Source organism: Balaenoptera acutorostrata, chromosome 1 (assembly GCF_949987535.1).
Source record: "Balaenoptera acutorostrata chromosome 1, mBalAcu1.1, whole genome shotgun sequence".
Lineage (NCBI taxonomy): Eukaryota > Metazoa > Chordata > Mammalia > Artiodactyla > Balaenopteridae > Balaenoptera > Balaenoptera acutorostrata.
In genome coordinates, this window is record NC_080064.1 from 147995515 (window position 1) to 148014489 (window position 18975).

At 36.0% G+C, this 18975-nt stretch overlaps 1 protein-coding gene across 6 annotated transcripts in view; it reads left to right on the forward strand.

The window, feature by feature from the left end:
- HMCN1 (hemicentin 1) overlaps positions 1–18975 on the forward strand; it is a 530431-nt gene that overhangs the window by 461310 nt on the left and 50146 nt on the right. For 5 of the 6 annotated variants that reach the window (XM_007166971.2, XM_057547914.1, XM_057547906.1 and 2 more), the window contains 8 exons: positions 7312–7482; positions 7656–7826; positions 8413–8583; positions 8752–8922; positions 11761–11910; positions 12252–12389; positions 13568–13689; positions 14330–14567. In XM_007166971.2, the coding sequence (XP_007167033.2) occupies positions 7312–7482; positions 7656–7826; positions 8413–8583; positions 8752–8922; positions 11761–11910; positions 12252–12389; positions 13568–13689; positions 14330–14567 (1332 nt within the window). Of the gene's footprint in view, positions 1–7311; positions 7483–7655; positions 7827–8412; positions 8584–8751; positions 8923–11760; positions 11911–12251; positions 12390–13567; positions 13690–14329; positions 14568–17067; positions 17136–18975 lie in introns of all 6 variants that reach the window. The other variant, XR_009008571.1, reaches the window with a different exon arrangement.

The window sequence follows — 18975 nt, forward strand, 5'->3', positions numbered from 1 at the left end:
TTGCTGCACAACTAAACAGACCATAAGACAATTTTGCTGTAAAAGATAAAATAAAAGAGGGACATTTAAAAGGATATAATTAAGATGAAAAATTAAAAACAAAATTTTTAAAACATTTTGTCATGAAAAATGAAAATACAGAAAATATTTGAATACATTTAAAATGTGTGTAAATTCATTTTATAGTTGTATTGGGGTATGTCTTAGAAAACGATGATACGTCCTTTCTCAAAGTTTATCATTAAGGATTCAGGATCTTATGTTGGACATCATAAATTCTTTTTGATATACAAAAAATCTGCTGTAAGTCTTTTCAGATATCCCTGAACTTAAAATGAACAGATGAGGGACGCTGCTATTTCTTATCAATATATGTAACATACATAACTGGTCATATATATCTGGACTACATTTAAATGTTCCATCACATTCTCAGTCCTTATATTTCACCAAATCATCTAAGCCAGATTCTGTCCCAAATACCAAAATTCTGGCTACATAATGTTCTCCACTATCAAATAGCAAACATTTTCACCATTTTCAAGAAACTTACCGGGAAGCATATAACCGTTTCCTTTTGCAGGGATAAGAGGAGCTTGATTCTTTTGCCTCCAACTTCTAATATTGTATGATAGATTTGATAAAGACAGCTTAGAGAGCAATCTGTGGTATCTGAATTAGCTAAAGAATCTATAGTTAATGCTCTTGAAGACCATTATGAATTACTAGCCGCCCCTTTTATATTTGCCATAGCTTGGTAAACTTTTGCTTTTGACAGGTGAGACGGGTGGTGTGCTCACCAAAGGATTTGCAAACCGATATATTATCATTTTAGCATAGTATGCGATCTGGCTTTACACGCTCTTATTTCACATTTCCAGTAAGTTTTCTTATCACCGTATTTTCTATCAAGTCATTATACAGAGCTGTTATCATCCACTATTTTAAGACCCTCACATCTGCTCGTCACTGTAGCAACCATTATGAGGCCTAAGATGTATATAATATAAAAATGGGAGCACTGAGTCAATGGAGAAATGAAACCACTGTCACCTAGTTGAAACCAAACTGTCAAACCTGTCGATCGTTGTTTTATCTTTCACAGCAAAATTGCCTTACAGCCAATTAGTTGGTGGCAAAACTGTTTGGGGCAAATATTCTTACAGTGAATATACTGGGTGTGGTATATTAGGGCTCTTTCAGGTTAAAGTGACAGAAATCAAACTTAAATACTAAGCTTACATAGAAAATTCTACTTTCAGGTATGATTGAATCCAGGGATTTGGCTAATGTTTTTACTAGCATGTTTTCACTAGCATGTTTTCCATCTCTCATCTCTGCTTTCTTTTCTTTGGCTTTATTCTCCATTAAACTCTTTCCATGTGGTGGGAAATAGGACTTCCGGCAGCTGGCTCACAGCGGCCTTATAATCTAAGGCCTCAGAGGAAAAAAGTTCCTCTCTCTCTCTCATAATTTGTATCAGCCTCTGAGAAAGAACCCTGTTTGACTTTGTTTGGGTCCCAGGCTCACCTCTGAACTCAGGGAGTCCAGGAGAAGGATACTGCTCTGAGAGCCAGCTTGGGCTACTTGCCCACCGTGTATCAAGAGGGGCAGGGTTTCTTGTTTGACAGCCTGAAAGAAATCATATGGAATAGAAGAGTGGCTGTTCATTCATTAATTCATTCTTTTAATCATTCATTCATCCAACAGATACTTATTGAGCACCATTCTAACTGCTGGAGTTAAGCAGTTAGAATGGTGCTCAATAAGCACCAATGGTGTCTGATAAGCAGACAGGACAAACTCAAAGAGTTGAAGTGATAGAGCATAACTGGGAGAGCCACCCTAGCTGAGATGGTCTAAAAAAGGGATATTGACAAACAAAAATGAGATAGTTACCCTCTGCATTGGATATTGCATTCTATTGTACAGAAAAGGAAACTAAGATTCAGAAAGTATATGATAATTAATTCATTGAGGTTACATACCTACTAAAAAGTGAATTAAGGATTTGAACCCAGGTCTGTCTGATTCCCAAGCCAATTTGCTTAGATCCTGGGTGTCTTGATTTGCAGTTCAGAACTTCTATTACATTACAAAAATTAAATAACTGTTATGAAATCTTAAAATAAACCAAAAGCCAAGTTTCTTTAATCTTGAAAAATTAGAAATCTAATTATAATAGAATAATATATCAAAGCAAAAAGAACCAGAAATACTGGATTAGAGCAATCTTTGTACAGTTTGTCAGCTATGATATCTAATGTCTATATAATGAAAAGGTAAATGATATTAGTAAATGTCATAAAACAAAAGTCAGGATTTTTTTTCTCTTCATGTTGAGTAACTATTGGCTTACTGCTGTTTTGCTCAATTTTCTATTGGCTTACTGTTCTTCAGACTTTCTTTGGTTATCTCCCAGCCTCTATATTGATTGAATTTAGCTGTGATTTTGTCATATTGTCAGTGGTGTTCTGGATCTTGCCACCGAGAGCATGTATATCTTCCCACTGAGAGTTTAGTGACATCATATTAGTAGGAAGATATTGACCATAGTGGGAGTGTTTCACACCACAAATATTGCAGATACTATAAATCAGAGTTTCCCTCCCTACTCCCAGAGAGCTGGTTGTTAAACATTTATCAGTATACCACTGCAAAATGGGCAAATAGCTAAAGATAGTCTTTTTCATCCAGGGGGGTATGTCAGCATCTTAGGGACTGAAGAGATTTTCTTTTTATACATTGTTGGATTCAACTTGCTAATATTTTGTTGAGAATTTTTACATCTACGTTCATGAGAGATATTGGCCTGTAGTTTCCTTTTCTTATAATGTCTTTGTCTGGTTTTGGTATTAGGGTAACGCTGGTCTCATAGAATGAGTTAGGAAGTAGTCTCTCTGCTTCTATCCTCTGAATGAAAGGTAGAGAATTGGTATAATTTTTTCCACAAACATTTGGTAAAATTCAGCAGTAAACCCATCTGGTACTGGTGTTTTCTGTTTTGGAAGGTTATTAATTATTGGTTCAATTTCTTTAATAGATGCCATCTCTTTTATTTCTGATATTAATAATTTGTATTCTCTCTCTCTTTTTTTCTTGGTTAGCCTGGCTAGAGCCTTATTGATTTTTATTGATCTTTCCAAAGAACCAGCTTTGGGTTTTATTGATTTTTATCTATTGATTTCCTATTTTCATTTTCACTGATTTCTGCTCTAATTGTTACTATTTCTTTTCATCTTACATTGGATTTAATTTGCTCTTCTTTTTTAGTTTCCTAACATAGAAATGTAGATAATTTATTTTGATCTTCTTTTCTAATATATGCATTCAATACTATGAACTTCCCTCTAAGCATTACTTTTGCTGCATCCCACAAATTTTGATAACTTGTGTTTTCGTTTTCATTTAATTCAAAATATTTTTAATATCTCTTGAGATTTCTTCTTTGACCTAGGTATTATTTAGTAGTGTGTTGTTTAGTCTCCACATATTTGGGGATTTTGCAGCTATCTTTCTGTTATTGATTTCTAGCTTGATTCCATTGTGATCTGAGAGCAGACATTATATGATTTCTATTCTTTTAAATTTGTTAAAGTGTATTTTATGGCTCAGCATGTGTTCTACCTTGGTGAATGTTCCATGTGAGCCTGAGAAGAATGCTTATTCTGCTGTTGTTGGATGAAATAGTATATAGATGTCAACTACATCCAGTTGATTGATGTTGTTCTTGAGTTCAATCATTTCCTTACTGATTTCCTACCTGCTGGATCTGTCCATTTCTGATAGAGGAGTATTGGAGTCTCCATCTATTATGGTGGATTCATCCATTTCTCTTTGCAGTTCTGTTAGTTTTTGCCTCACATGGTTTAATGAGATTTTCTTTTAGTAAAAATTTGTGCTTAATCAAACTTATAGAAAAGTTGCAAGAATAGTACAAGGAACTTCTGTATACCCCTACCCAGATTCACCTATTGTGTATATTTCCTAAAACAAGAACATTCTTTTTTATAAAGTTATCAAAATCAAGAAATTTAACATTCATACAATACTAATTAAGTCTTATTACCTAATCCACAGTTCACATTCAAATTTTATTAGTTGTCCCAGTCGTATATGCTTCATAACTCTTTTTCCCACTGCAAGATCTAGTCCAGGATCACACTTGCGTTTATGCGTCAAGTCTCTTTAGTCACTTTCAACTGGAACAATTCCTTAGTCACTTTTTACCTTTTATGGCCTTGCTATTTTTTAAGTATACAGGCTAATCATTTTGTAAAAGAGTTTCCATTTAGATGTGTCTGATATTTCTTCATGATTAGATTCAGGTTTTGCATTTTGGCAGAAACATCACAGAAATGGTTTTGTGTCCTTCTCAGTGCATCATATGAGATAGCACATGATGTCAGAATTTGTCCCAAGCTGGTGATGTTAACTTTGTTCACTTGTTTAAAGTGGTGTCTTCCACTGTGTAGTTACTATTTTTACCTTTGTAACTAATAAGTATTTTGTAGGGAAACTTTAAGACTTCATAAACATCTTGTTTCTTATCAATCTTGAGTCTACTAGTTTTAGCATCTACTTATGATTTATTTTTGTTTTAAATCAGTTATTGCTATGATCTTACAAAACATTTATAACTCCATCATATCTTCTACATCTATTATTGGCTTTCTTTTTTTTTTTTCATTCCTTTTTTTTTTGCTCTTTGGCCATGCCATGCGCCATGTGGGATCATAGTTCCCAATCAGGGATCGAACCCACACCCTCTGCATTGGAAGCACAGAATCTTAACCACTGGAACGCCAGGGAAGTCCCCTACTGGCTTTCTATTATAAGAAAGAATTTTCTTTCTCTTTCTCCTTTTTTTTCAGTTATATCAGTAAGAACTCAAATATCATTTCATTCAGTGGTTTAAAATGCACTACTGTCTTCATTTATTGTGATGCACAAATTGTCCTAGATATGGTTAGTGGAGATCCCTTGAGGGATCCTAGCTTCAGTGTCCTCTTGATATGTCCCCATGATTTCATGAACGCTTCGACTTTCTGGTACGAATTGATATTTTAGGCCTATCTTGTCCTCCCCCAGTTAGAAGATATTTCTAAACTGACAATCCTCCCTCTAAAAAAGATGGGTATCTTCTGGGGTAGGCCATCCTGCTGCCATTTGAGTCAATCATAAAAAATATATTGTTACAGATTAAAGAATGAGCTTTTTTGGGGTAGGCCATCCTGCTGCCATTTGAGTCAATCATAAAAAATATATTGTTACAGATTAAAGAATGAGCTTTTTTTAAGTGTTATTCTGAAAATCGTTGAGAACTTTGAGTGAAGAATAGCAGTACTAGCTCAGAGCTCACACTCATGTAATACTGTGTGTCTTATACTGCTCAAGGACTTTTCATCTATCAACTCATTATTCCTCATGCCCATCCTAATAAAGTAGGTTCTTTGCTTATCCACATATGGCAGATGGTGAAACTAGGCACACAGAAGCCAAGTAACTTGTCAAGAATCGTACAGCTAGTAAGGGCAGAGTGGTTATTCAGGCCCAGGGCGTCTGCTCCAGAATCCCTGCTCATAAGCACCATGCTCTCCTACCTTTCCAGAATCAGAACTGCAACACAGTATAACAACCAACTCATCTATTATATTTTACTTTTTTTTTTCAATGTACTAATTCCTCCATAGCTGTTTTCTTTTGTATTATATTATTTAGATACCATGATGTTTTATGCCTTCTCTGGTTTATATTGTCTTTCCTCTTTTTTCTTGCTATCGTTCCACTCACATAAAGGAAACATTTCAACTCTACCACATTTTATGCCATGAAATTTAATTTTGGTTAGGGTTTTCTGTATTGACTTAAAAAAATTAAAAGGATCTTAAGCTGGAAACCTCTATTCATATATAATAGAAACTACACAGATAATAAATGAATAAATGTCACCTAATTGTAGTCCTCCAAAAAATGCATGTATCATAAGTCTTTATATTGTAAGAGATAAAGACTTTTGTTAACCAACAGCCTTGAAAATGGAACATATTAAAATAATTAGAATGGCAGAATTTTGAAATCCCATAGTCCATATATAAGAACCATGAGCATCAGTAATCTGAATTAATAAAGAAGTAGTCTTGAGCAATACTTGCCATTTAATTAAAGGCTTTCTTCTTTCCTTTTATGTTTAGTCAAATAATTTTTATTACAGATTCTTGTCAGCTGAAATAAATTTGTGTGACTGTGTCTAAAAAGTATAAGAATATGTAGTCAATTCAACTAGAAAACAGTTAATTAAAAGAAAATTCAATATGTGTTTTAAAATATTTTCCAAACAAAGCAACCAAATGATAATTCCATTCCTTGTTTTTCAACTTATTCTTATAGATTGTGTTAAGAGAATATTTAGACAAGACCTTACGGCCCTATGGTTCATATCTTGGTTAAACTGGGTGACCACAACAACAAACTTTTTGAGCCCTACATCTAGAAAATACCCCTCAACAGAACTATGACCTGATACTGACTTATACATAAGAGAAACCATAATGTTGATTCTCAGCCCCTGAACCTGGTAGGAAACATAATGTTGTTCCAGTCTTGTGGTCAGATGGTGTAATATGTTAGTTACTAAAAGGAAGGCCTTAATATCATTCCTTGGAAACTACTGGTCAATTTTTACTGTTGTTTAGGAAGCAGGTGAGTGTGTTATTTAGAACTCTTAATTCATGAATATTATGTAATGGGGAAAATTTTTCAAAGAGTTACAACTGTGCAAATCATCATGTTGTTGAAAGGTCCAAGTACATTTTAAATGTGAAGCTGAATCAGGCTTAAAGATGTGGCCTTGCAGTCTGGGGTCCAGGTTATCATTATGGAGACATTTGTATTTGTCCATAACCGCATCTAGATTTGTTATACAGCTTTGCTTCTTAGCTTCTGGTCCCTTCCACTTTCCCCAGAGCTTAGAGTACAAATACTTAGCTAGGGTTAAAAGCTCAGATTTTATTTACATATAGTAGTTTGCTTAAATTTAATTTTAATAAAATAACCCCTTTGAATAATTTAAAGTATTTATTTTGGCATTAGGTAGCCTTCTGAACTTCCTGATAGACACTAATTCTCATGAAAATCTAACCAGGATGGGAAAGGAAGAACATCATTTGTTATGTTTCCTTTGGTTCAATTTCAATTATTTTAGATTCTGGGCTAATTGAACTCATTACTGAGTTATTTATTTGTATAATTTTGTTTTTTTAACAAACATCGTTCTGTGACTTGAAACTCTGTCTCTTGGGATGTTTGCAGTTCATGGAGCATGGAGTACTTGGCAGCCTTGGGGTACATGCAGCATAAGTTGTGGGAAGGGTACCCAAACAAGAACAAGACTGTGCAACAACCCGCCACCATCGTTTGATGGATCCTACTGTGATGGAGCAGAAACACAGATGCAAGTTTGCCATGAAAGACACTGTCCAGGTAAGATAAATACAATGTTTGTACCCTTAGTAAATTAACATCTATCTCTGATCTAGGGAATATTTCAATAAGAATCAGTGTCAATAAGAACACCACTCAACCTATCAATGCCCAGAGTTTAACTTGATCATTTTTAAGTAGTAACAGAGCACATATGTTTTTCTTTAACCCAGTTGATGGCAAGTGGGCCACTTGGACCAGTTGGAGCACCTGCACCGTGTCCTGTGGAGGAGGCGCCAGACAACGAACAAGGGACTGCTCTGATCCTGTGCCCCAGTATGGAGGCAACAAGTGTGAAGGGAGTGATGTGCAGAGTGATTTTTGCAATAGTGACTCTTGTCCAAGTGAGTGTTGGAAATAGTGAGTCAACATTATACTTTCTTAAGTTTCATTATGGACTCAAGTCCGTAAAGTTATAATATAGTCTGTTACTTGATTTGTCTACCTCTGGTTTAGGATATCAAAATGTTGCATGGTTTCTGTTTTGTCTAATACCATAGATGCCACTGATTTATATGGGCAGGGGCTAGGGCACCCTTCCACGCTAACTGGTAAAGATGTTGATTCTTTTATGGAGGCAGGCAGGTGGCTCTCTGCCTTAATTTAGTCACCAAGCTAGAATTTTAGACCATAGCAGTATTTGAATTCACTGTATCCTGAATGTTATAGCTTGACTCCTCAGAGATCTTTTCTCATTCCTATCCTCCAGCTCCTGGAAAACTCTAAGGCTCAGTAAATGTAGGTTAAATGAAATTGCACAGTCACTGGGATGTATTCTGTTTCTAGTCAAACCAACAACCAAACCACCTGCCTTTGGAATTTGCTTATTTATAGATTTGTGTGTTTCTTTTCAGTTCCTGGAGAGAGTCTTTCCATATTTTTTGGATGAATGTCATTCTTTAGCACTTCTCCAATGGTTCTGTGTTGTAGCTCATGGTAACTGGAGTCCTTGGAGTGGCTGGGGAATGTGCAGCCGGACGTGTAATGGGGGGCAGATGCGGCGGTACCGCACATGTGATAACCCTCGTCCCTCCAATGGAGGAAGAGCTTGTGGGGGCCCAGACTCCCAGATCCAGAGATGCAACACTGACATATGTCCTGGTGAGCTTCCCGACTCCTGGCCGTAGAACAAGTAAAGCATTTCATTAGTGCTCATTGTAGTAGCCCATCATTTCAGATCTTAAAATGGAAGTTGTATAGGCAGAGTTACCCTAAGTGTAGGTTTTAAAACCTATTTGTTAATATCAACCATTCCATTCTTGTTCACAGTGGATGGAAGTTGGGGAAGCTGGCATAGTTGGAGCTGGTGTTCTGCCTCTTGTGGAGGAGGTGAAAAGACTCGAAAACGGCAATGTAACAATCCGGTACCATCCAAAAGTGGTCGCCCCTGCCTAGGAGATGCTACTCAGGTATCCAGATGCAATATACAAGCATGCCCAGGTAAGCAACTAAGTTAGACTTTGGCAGGACCACATTTACAGACTTTCCACATATTAAAGAAAGGTGTCACTCTGAGCCCTCAAATTACAAAACAGTGCCAACTCTGGAAGGAAGAAATAGGAAAAGTGCACTTTTTTCCCCCTCGTTGGTGCAGCTCTACACCAAAGCTCATGCTGGATTTTAGTCTCTGATTGCCCTCTTCCAGGCTCCCTTGTAAAAGGAAATAGTCTGCACAGCCGTATAGTAGTCCTGGGCTTGAGGGGTAAAAGGGCGTGGAAGAGTGGGAAAGCCAGGCTGAGATTCCAGGTGGAAAAATGAGGGTGGGGTAGAAACTGAATATCTAATAGAAATACACAACTGGAGGCTGTTCTTTCACAGATGGAAATATGGAGAACATGAGTGTAGACAGTAAAATAGGGCAAATTCAGCTCAAGGAAAAAGATTAGGGGGAGTTCAACTACCATAATTCAAGTCAGTCATGCAACATGGCTAGATATTGTAAGTGATGCAAAAATTCAGAAGGAACAAAGTCAGAACTCTAGAACTCATGGACTTTAAAAAAAGTTTATTGGAGTCCCAAGAAATGGTGGATAATACTAAGGGTACTTATCTCAAAGGACAGGCTTCCTAAGTGCTATAAGAAGACCAAAAAGAATATTTTCACATTGTTGAAATATTGAGATACCGTTGGACTTTCCAAATGTTTAAGGTTGCCTTAGAAATAAAATATCCCTGAAAATCCAGAAGGCCCATTTGGCAGAGTGAGAGAAAGGAGTTACATGAAAAGATTTATAGGCTGTAGGCATGCTGAAAGGGCAAATATCTATCAGTCAGATGTTCACCATATCTTCTTAACGTGTCACTGATTACCAAAGATGTTGAGGCTCTAACCTGTAGGCATGGTGATAGGTCTCATTTCAGCTGAGACATTTTGTAGCTCAACTTCTCATGGTATCAGGGCCCCGGTGACAGAAGGAAGTCCAAATAGGCAGACAATTTGGATTACAGGGTCTGGCAGAGAGTTTGAAGGATCCCAACTAGGTAGACAGAACTAGGAGATGTCTGTCGAGCACTGAGATTCAAGTTCCTCTGTGAGACTAGAGAATCAAGGTCGAAATGGGAGGCCATGCTCCTTAGTGATGATCCAGAGAACTAAGTAAATTAATGATCCTTCTACCCTTCTCTTGCCCTGCTTAGGACTAAGGATAAGAGCAAATGTAGCCGACCAGGTCCTGACTGGCCCTCCTGTGTACTTTCCTGCATCATCTTGCTGCATGGTTCCCATCACTCACTAAGCTCGCTACTCTTGGCTTCTCAGATGTGACAAGCCACCAGCTCCCAAAAGGGTGACATATGCTGTTTCCTCTACACGGAAAGCCCTTTTCCTGCCTTCCTTGACTTAGCTAAGACCTTAACTTTCTTCAGATCTTCAATCTATTTTTACCTCCTTCTCAGACTTCCCTGAGTAGTAGATATCCTATTCATTAAGATATACATTTCATTTTTACATTTATTTGTGGAATTCTAATTAATGTTTATCTCCCCTATTCAGACATAAGTGCTATGAAGGCAGGCTTCATGTCTTTTTTATTTTCTTTCTTACCATTGTATCCTCAGTACTTGATGAACAAATGAATATAATCCAGAACATGAAGGGTGAATCAATGTGAAAAAAATGTTTCCTCTCACTAGTAAAATAATGCAAATTAAAATGGTGAAACACTTTACTTATTGACTTTTCTCAGACGGAATACAATTGTATTTCTCCCCAGTATATAATACATGATAACAATATCTGAACCACCTAGCGATTGTTTTAAAATATATTCAATTAAAAGGCATTAAATAATGAATATTTTTAAATTTAACTGTTAGCCTCTTCCCAGTACATTTCCCTCTCTTGTCAAAGCATGTACTCCTTAACCACCAGTTCTGTGTTAGTAACCAGTAGTTTTGTTGAACAATGGAAAGAAGGCATAAAATTACTGTAGAGTTACTTTTAAAAGATTGTATGATTGTTTTTCAACATAATTGTCTTGGTATGGATCTTGCAACAATGTTAAAAGTACAATATTCTTCTCAAATTTTTCTCAAGTTAAACATTTTCCAATATATTTGTAATATGAAGAGCTTGGTAAGCCCTTGATCTGAAACTCAAGACTGAACAATAACCCTTAGATACTTCACATTTATGTTGACAGTGACCTGTCACAAGACTTTGGAGCTGTTTTGTTGGCGATCCCTCCTTTCCCCTCCGTGTTCTCTTGAAGGAGGCGATAGATGAAAGAATATGTGTTTTGATGACAAGCAGATCTGTGTTCATATCCTCACTCTACTGCCTCTTAGCTGGGTAATCGTGGGAAGAGTCACTTGATTTCTCTGAACTTTATTTTCCTAGTCTGCAAACTGTGGCTATTTAAAACTACCTTATAGGATGTTTGCTGGAATTTAAGGAGTTAATGTGTATTAAGTGCTTACTGTAGCACGCATGACATGCTCAATAAACTCTCATTATTATCATCATTTCATCACCATCACCAAACACATACTTTATTTTGGCTTTGGGACCGGGTGCCGAATGAATTCTTTGGATTGTGAAATAATACTATGATGTGCGTAGATTGGAAGGATCCTAGATTTATATGGGTTGATGAGTGTTACATGAGAGTAGAATGTTTTGAAAGCTTATTTATTTCACTCTTAAATTCAGATGTCATATGATCTTTTAAATGTTTGAGAGAAGACTTGGAGCATCTTTGAATACTGGCTTTCTTTTCTCCCATGTAATGTTGATGAAATTGTTTCCTTATCCAAGAATGTTTTTTCTTCCCGCAATAGGTGGGCCCCAGCGAGCCAGAGGAAGTGTTATTGGAAGTATTAATGATGTCGAATTTGGAATTGCTTTCCTTAACGCCACGGTAACAGATAGCCCAAACTCTGATACCAGAATAATACATGCCAGAATTACCAATGTACCTCGCAGTCTCGGTAAGTCTCTTTGCTTACAAAAGTTGTTAATAAGCCTCTTTTTAAAAACATATATTTTTCTTTTTCATCTATTATTAAAATTTCTAGAGGATGCGACTACTACGTGATCAGTATAATAGTTTTATATATTAGTTTTATCCTTAGTTTTATCCTTAGTTATATTAGTTTTATCCTTAGTTTTATCCCAGTGGTAAACACTTAAAGACACATGAGATACTGATATTTATTTTGTTGTTATTCAAGTTTATTTAGGATTCATCCTTTTGAATAACATGCTATGAATAATAATAATGGACTGTAAATATTTTGCTCTGATATCTTATTTATCCCTTTTTCTCTAGGTCCAGCAATGAGAAAGATAATTTCCATTCTAAATCCCATTTATTGGACAACAGCAAAGGAAATAGGAGAAGCAGTCAATGGCTTTACCCTCACCAATGCGGTCTTCAAGAGAGAAACCCAAGTGGAATTTGCAACTGGTTAGTACCAGCTGAACTTACTATTCTATTACTATTTAAGAATATGATTGCTTTAAATGTTGATGGTTAAGAAAAATACATTATATGTTCCCACAGAGAATAATTTCAAAGTTTTGTTGCCATCTTAGCATAAATGATATAAAAGCAAGTTTATATTTTCCTATAAACTTTTACTGACATGGGTCTATAAGAGGCCATGTGTTTTCAAATAGTATAGTGATTTTTATAGTCTAAAAGCTTTTTTTCCCTCATCTTTCCTGTATCTGTTCTCTTTAAATCCTTAGAGAGCGTTTTGAAGGCCAAACAGAGCAGGAAGATGAGCCATTGCTAATGTTAATTAAAGGCTTTTGTCTATGATCCTGAGAGTCAATTAGGATATCTTATAGGGATTCTTTAATCAAAAAAATGGAAATAAAAACAAACAAATCTAAACACTTTTCGCTTTGTCCTTAGTCTTAATGAATACGTATTAGCAATTCATGGCCCTTTCCAAGGGTCTACAGCTTTTTATAGACCTCCATTTCTAGCATCTTTGAAGGTGGTCAGCTCAGCAGCAGTGATCTTTAAGAAAGAAGGGCTGAGGGAGGGCATAGCTTTAATCAGCCCAGAAGACATGTGGGTCTCTGTATGGCAATCCACTTACGAAGATGCCCCTTTGCTACTTCTTATTTTTCTTTAAGCATTTTTGAAATATTTATTTATTTGGCTGCGCCAGGTCTTAGTTGTGGCACATGGGATATCCCGCACGCGGCAATGAAGATCCCCTTCGCAACTTCGTAAAGCATCCGAAAGAACAAAGCCCTGGGGCCAGACTTCTGGCTATTGCCAGTCTGCCTGGTCAAGCTTTCTGTCCCTTTTCACAGGCAAGCGATCCATTTTTGTAGAACTGCCTTTCTCTTGCTTGTGTGTTAAAAGTGTGGAATCCTTCACCTAATCATAGGCTACATTTTTGCCACATAAAAAGAGATTGTAGAATCAACTTAATTCAATCAACCTAAGTCTTTAATTTGGGGACTAAGTGCTAATTTAATTCTCTTATGATCTGTGTTTAATCAAGTTTGAAGTACAGTAACATAGCTGAACTGGTATATAAAGTAAATCTGCTCTGTGCTTACACAAACCATATATATATATATATATATATATTGCTATTGAAATGAACAAATTCTAATTCCTAGGAGAAATCTTGCGGATGACTCACGTTGCCCGGGGCTTGGATCCCGATGGAGCTTTGCTGGTAGATATCGTTGTGAGTGGCTATGTCCTGCAGCTGCAGTCACCTGCTGAAGTCACTGTGAAGGTAAAATGCTAGGATAACTTGCCTTCGCTGTTTATTGGAGTAACAATAAGAGTAGGAGTTAAAGATCATAACAAGAGTGCAGAAAACTTGTGTAGTTTCCCTTGTTCACTTTGGGGAGTAAATGTCTAAACCACTGAAGTTAGGAATGGCTATCTGGTCTTTGTTTAAAAATCTTTAGGGACAAGTCTTTATAAGCTCTTAGTAGTTTTATTACCCTGCTTATCAGGACCAAGATCACAGCTTTGTTGATTTAAGCCATTTGTTTAACTTTTTGTAGACAAAGAGAATAGTAATTCTTGCATTAAAGTTTTTGTAGACCATCTGTAGAAGTATTCCAGAAATTAAAGAATGATAACAATCACCCTTTCACATTTTTTCTTTTTTTTTGACCTACAACTGAGTCCCTTATTAAACTATAACTTATGACACTAAAATTATGAAACTAAGGTATTTACAATTAAAAGGTTCAAATTTTAGTTCCTGAACACTACTGTACCATTACGATTTTATTTAGAATTATATATTTTTATCCCCTAAGCCTTTTTTTTTTTTTTTAATCTCATTCTACATCTCATAGTACCCTCAAGAAAAAAAATAGGATGAGCCATGCTAATCCTCACATCTATACTGTCCTTCTTAGGATTACACAGAGGACTACATTCAAACAGGTCCTGGGCAGCTGTATGCCTACTCAACCCGGCTGTTCACCGTTGATGGCATCAGCGTCCCATACACATGGAACCATACTGTTTTCTATGATGAGGCACAGGGAAGAATGCCTTTCTTGGTAGAAACACTTCATGCATCCTCTGTGGAATCTGACTACGACCACTTAGAAGAGACATTGGGTTTTAAAATCCATGCTTCAATTTCCAAAGGTAATTCGGTTAAAGGAAAGTACAGCTCTTTAAGCTATGCAGTCCTTTCTAAATGGGTAAAAGAATCGCGTTGACGCCATTCAAAATAAGGATATTAAGGTATAGACTGAACACGATAACATGGTTTTCATGTGTGTTGCCCATGTTTTGTAGGTAAAGTCCTGTGGTAAGGCCAATCCCACTGGCATTCTAGTACATTTAGTTGACTAATAGGCATCTTCATATGGCATAGTGGAGTTGGTACCGTTCTAGCCTATGTACACAGAGAGGTTTAAGAATATATCCTCTGTCAACGATTTTTCTTTGGGTAATAAAGTCCATTTGTTCTTGTTCTGAATCTTATATTTGACAAGAATTTTTTTAATTCCTGAAGCATGATGTAAAGGTGTATCTGAACCTAAACTAGCCAAAAATGTTTCCATATTTTAAAAGCAGCTTTTAAAAACCGGGAGGCAATCATTTCAGCTGTCATTTCTTGTTCTTGGAAATTATAACTTTTGAACTGCTTTCCCTTGATCTCAGCAGTCTCCCTATGCTGTGTGGTGCTTTGATGTGTCTATACGCTGAGATTTCCTTTTCAGTTGTAAGAGGCAACACGACAATTAGCATTCCACATCCCACGGGGTTTTGATGCTAGGAGATACTTGCATGTGGTTATGTTATAGGCACTAACTGTTTGAATGACTTTAGCTTTGAACTTTACGCTCTCATGAGACACTTCAAATGATTCAGAGTGGCCTGGTGAATGTATGTGTTTTGCTTTGTGCTGGCTTTCCTAAAATAGATGCAAGTAGATTTTTAACCATCATTTTGCTTATCATGCTCAGCACATACTCTTAAAATTCATTTTCACTGTTTACTCTTGCTTTCATCAGTTGTGCATGTGACTGTTTTCTTCTTCAGCATCTATCAGAACTGCTTCATCAAATTTGAGGTCATAGTAATGTAGGAGTATATTCACATTTTTTTGAGCTAATCACAGATTCACGAAGCCTCATAGCCAGTAGAGCCCGTAGCCCTACACCTTCTGCATCCACATGTTGTCACCACCACCTCATTTTACTATTGTCATGCATGTTAAGGTAACTTGGACAAAAGAAAAGAGCCACTGGAATGAAGAATTATGTTTTCTTTTCCCCAATAATACTTACTTTTCAAATTTAACCTCTGTTTCTACTTTTTCCAGTACTCCATATAATTTTTAAAAAGATAACTTAGCACAAGACTTTAGTTAAAAATGAATTTATATCATCTGGGACCAGAGACATTAAAGTGATTTTTGAAAAGTCATGTACACTTTCTACCCAGTCGTGTAAGTCCTCTAAACCTGAAACTGCTTGAAGATCTTTATGGTTTAAGGGTGTTGGGGGACTTGGGTCCCATAATAGAAGGAAACACTATAGGACATTTAAAACCCCTTACTATCCTTGGATGCTATGATTCTATGAATTACATCTGATGTAGGTGCCCACTGGTTGTTGGTATTGTTCCTGTGAGTTGCAAGAATTTTGTACCTGCAATTTCTTTGACCACCAGGGAGCAAGCTTGCATTCTTAGTTGCTTGACCAGCATGTTCTTTCTCTTTGTTGGGTCTAGACTAGACCTATGGTTACAATGCAATTAGAATTGCAGAGAGCTTGATGAAAGTTCAGATTTCTAGGTACAAAGATTTTAGTTTAGCTAGTCTAAGGTAGGGCCTTGGAGTCTGTATTTTTAACACAGCCCCTAAATGATTCTATTGTAACCAGTCTTTACTCTGGCATTCGGAAACTACTAGTCAAGACAACTCACAAATATAGAAATTTTTAATAATTATATGAATTTATATCTTTAAAATTAAATGATTCTATTGTAACTGGTCTTTACTCTGGCATTTGGAAACTACTAGTCAAGACAATTCACAAATATAGAAAATTTTTTAAATTATATGAATTTATATCTTTAAAATTAAATGATTTTCAAAATATAGTTATAAAACATATTTATATTTTTACAAATTAAGCAGAAGAAGATATCAGAAACAATAAAGGAAAAGAAATTTAACTACAAATAAAATTTTTAAAGCTTCCTCATGGGAGAAAAACAAAATACATAGTTTTTCTTTGTGTATATTTAAACTTACTTGCATTACATATTATGGACAACTATGATTACCCTTAATATATAGAAGAACCTTAAAAATCAATAAGAAAAAGGCAAATACCCCAATAGAAAAATACGTAGTCTGTGAACAGGAAATTCACAAAGGAAGAAATAATAATGACAAAATGAAGGTGAAAAACTGTACTTCCTTAATAAGCAAAGAAATGTAAATTAAAACAATGAGGTTCCGTTTTCCAGTTATCATTGTCAGAGATTAAAATATAGGATAACCACTCAGTATTGGAGAGGTATAGGAAACAAATACCCTCCTACACTGCCAGCAGAGATTGTAGATTTATTGGACATTTCTGGAAAACAGTATGTATCAGTAGCCTCTCAAATGTTCACATCTTTTTAGTTATCTCATTCTAGGAGTCTGCCCTGAGAAAATCACAGAAATGGCCAAGAATAAATGTCCTGAAAGAGGTAAATATGTAAATAATGGCACAGATGTATGATAAACTCTTAAACTAAATATTCCTTCAAAAGTACTCTAATGATTGCTTATTTATTCATTTAAAAATATTTATTGAGTACCTACTGTATACCACATACTGCTCTAGGTATTGACAGTATAGCTATAAACAAGTGACAAAGGAGAATGTACATGACATAACAATCATTGAAAAATAGTACACAATATGATCCAAACCTGGGTTGCCCACATCACAGTGATTGTAAGGAAACCTTTATACTGGTTAAAAACACAGATTCCCAGGCTTCTTCCTTGGCAGTTCTGACTGGGGTAGGGCCAAAGGGATCTATATTTTTAATAAGCTCTCCAAGAGATTTTACGATCAGTAAAGTTTGGCAACTATTAGTCTGTAAAGGATCCTAACTTAATTTTTTGAAGTATATACTGATAGATGTGACTGCAAGGAAAAGCACCAAAATCTTGGCAGTAGTTTGTTCCAAGTGGCAAGGTTACAGGGAATTTTGTACTTTTTAAAGTTTCTAAAATTATACATTACTGTAACACAAACAAATATTTTGTATGGTCTCCCTACTATGTCAAAAAGTAAATCATAATATAATTCAAAATAACATGATTTAATTACAACAGAAAGAATAAATAAAAGGAAAATAGTTGATAACAAAATATTATGTATTTCAATATGAAAATCTTTAGACATTACTACACTGGAAGTTAAGAGAGAAGTATTTACATGGCTGAACCAATATTTAGAGCCCCAGTGTGATTTCTTTAAAAAACATTGAGTAATTCTTGGTAATGTTCTGAATAAAACAATGTACAATCAACCATCCATTTATATGACAGTTGCATTTCTGGGAAGTTCATTGTATATTTTAATCACACAAAAAAACCGTTTAATATGTGGAAGATGGGTTCTAGCCTTAGATAATTACAAACAGCTTTCTCGCTTCCACGACAATCTTTCAGGGCAAGGGACACATCTTCATCTTGCATCGTTATCCCACACATTGCAATATTTAAAACCTTCCCCAGGGTCTTCCCCACTCCCTAAATTTAAATAGGCTTCCCTATTAAATCATGTCATCACCATGACAACCAAAGTCTCTCCCAAAAACCTTCCCAGGTGCCACCCCATGGAAGATATCTCCCCATTTAGAACCAGAAATCTAAAGCTTCTATCGGATAATAATTTATGTTTATGTTACACATTTTTCCACAGCTATGTCCCCAACACAGTGCTGTACACAACATACTGGCTGCATTAAGGAATGTTTATTTGTATAGTAAATAAAAATGAAGCATGAATTATAATCACCACCTGAATTGTATTCTTGAGTTCAGTGGTTGAAAGTCACACAGACTTGCATCTAAATCCTTGCTCCAGATTATATTAGCACTTTGACTTTAAGCAGTTTACATGTCCTCAGTCTCAGATTCTTCATCTGAAAATTGGTTATGATGGGAGTAGGGCAGTTCTGAGGTTTAAATGAAATACAGCACATGAAGCTCACAGTACTGTAGGACACTCAACAATCATTTAGCAACATGCTCTGGACGCTTCTATCCCATCCATGCTGTCCCCATTCCCTTGAAGGCGCAGGAAGGCTTGGATGCTCTCAGGGTCATTTTTACACTCAAGGTGGAAATGGATCATGAACCTCTCTGCTTTCGCTTCATGGTTTAAAGCAATTTGATTGCCTAGAAATAGCAAGTAGGGCTCTAGCTTTCTAGTCAAGGAAATGTTTTCATTGGAGCGTTTTTCTTCCACCCTCCAAATATATAAGTGTACAGAAGAGTTTTGAACAGTTTCATGTTCTCAGCAGGGCTTAA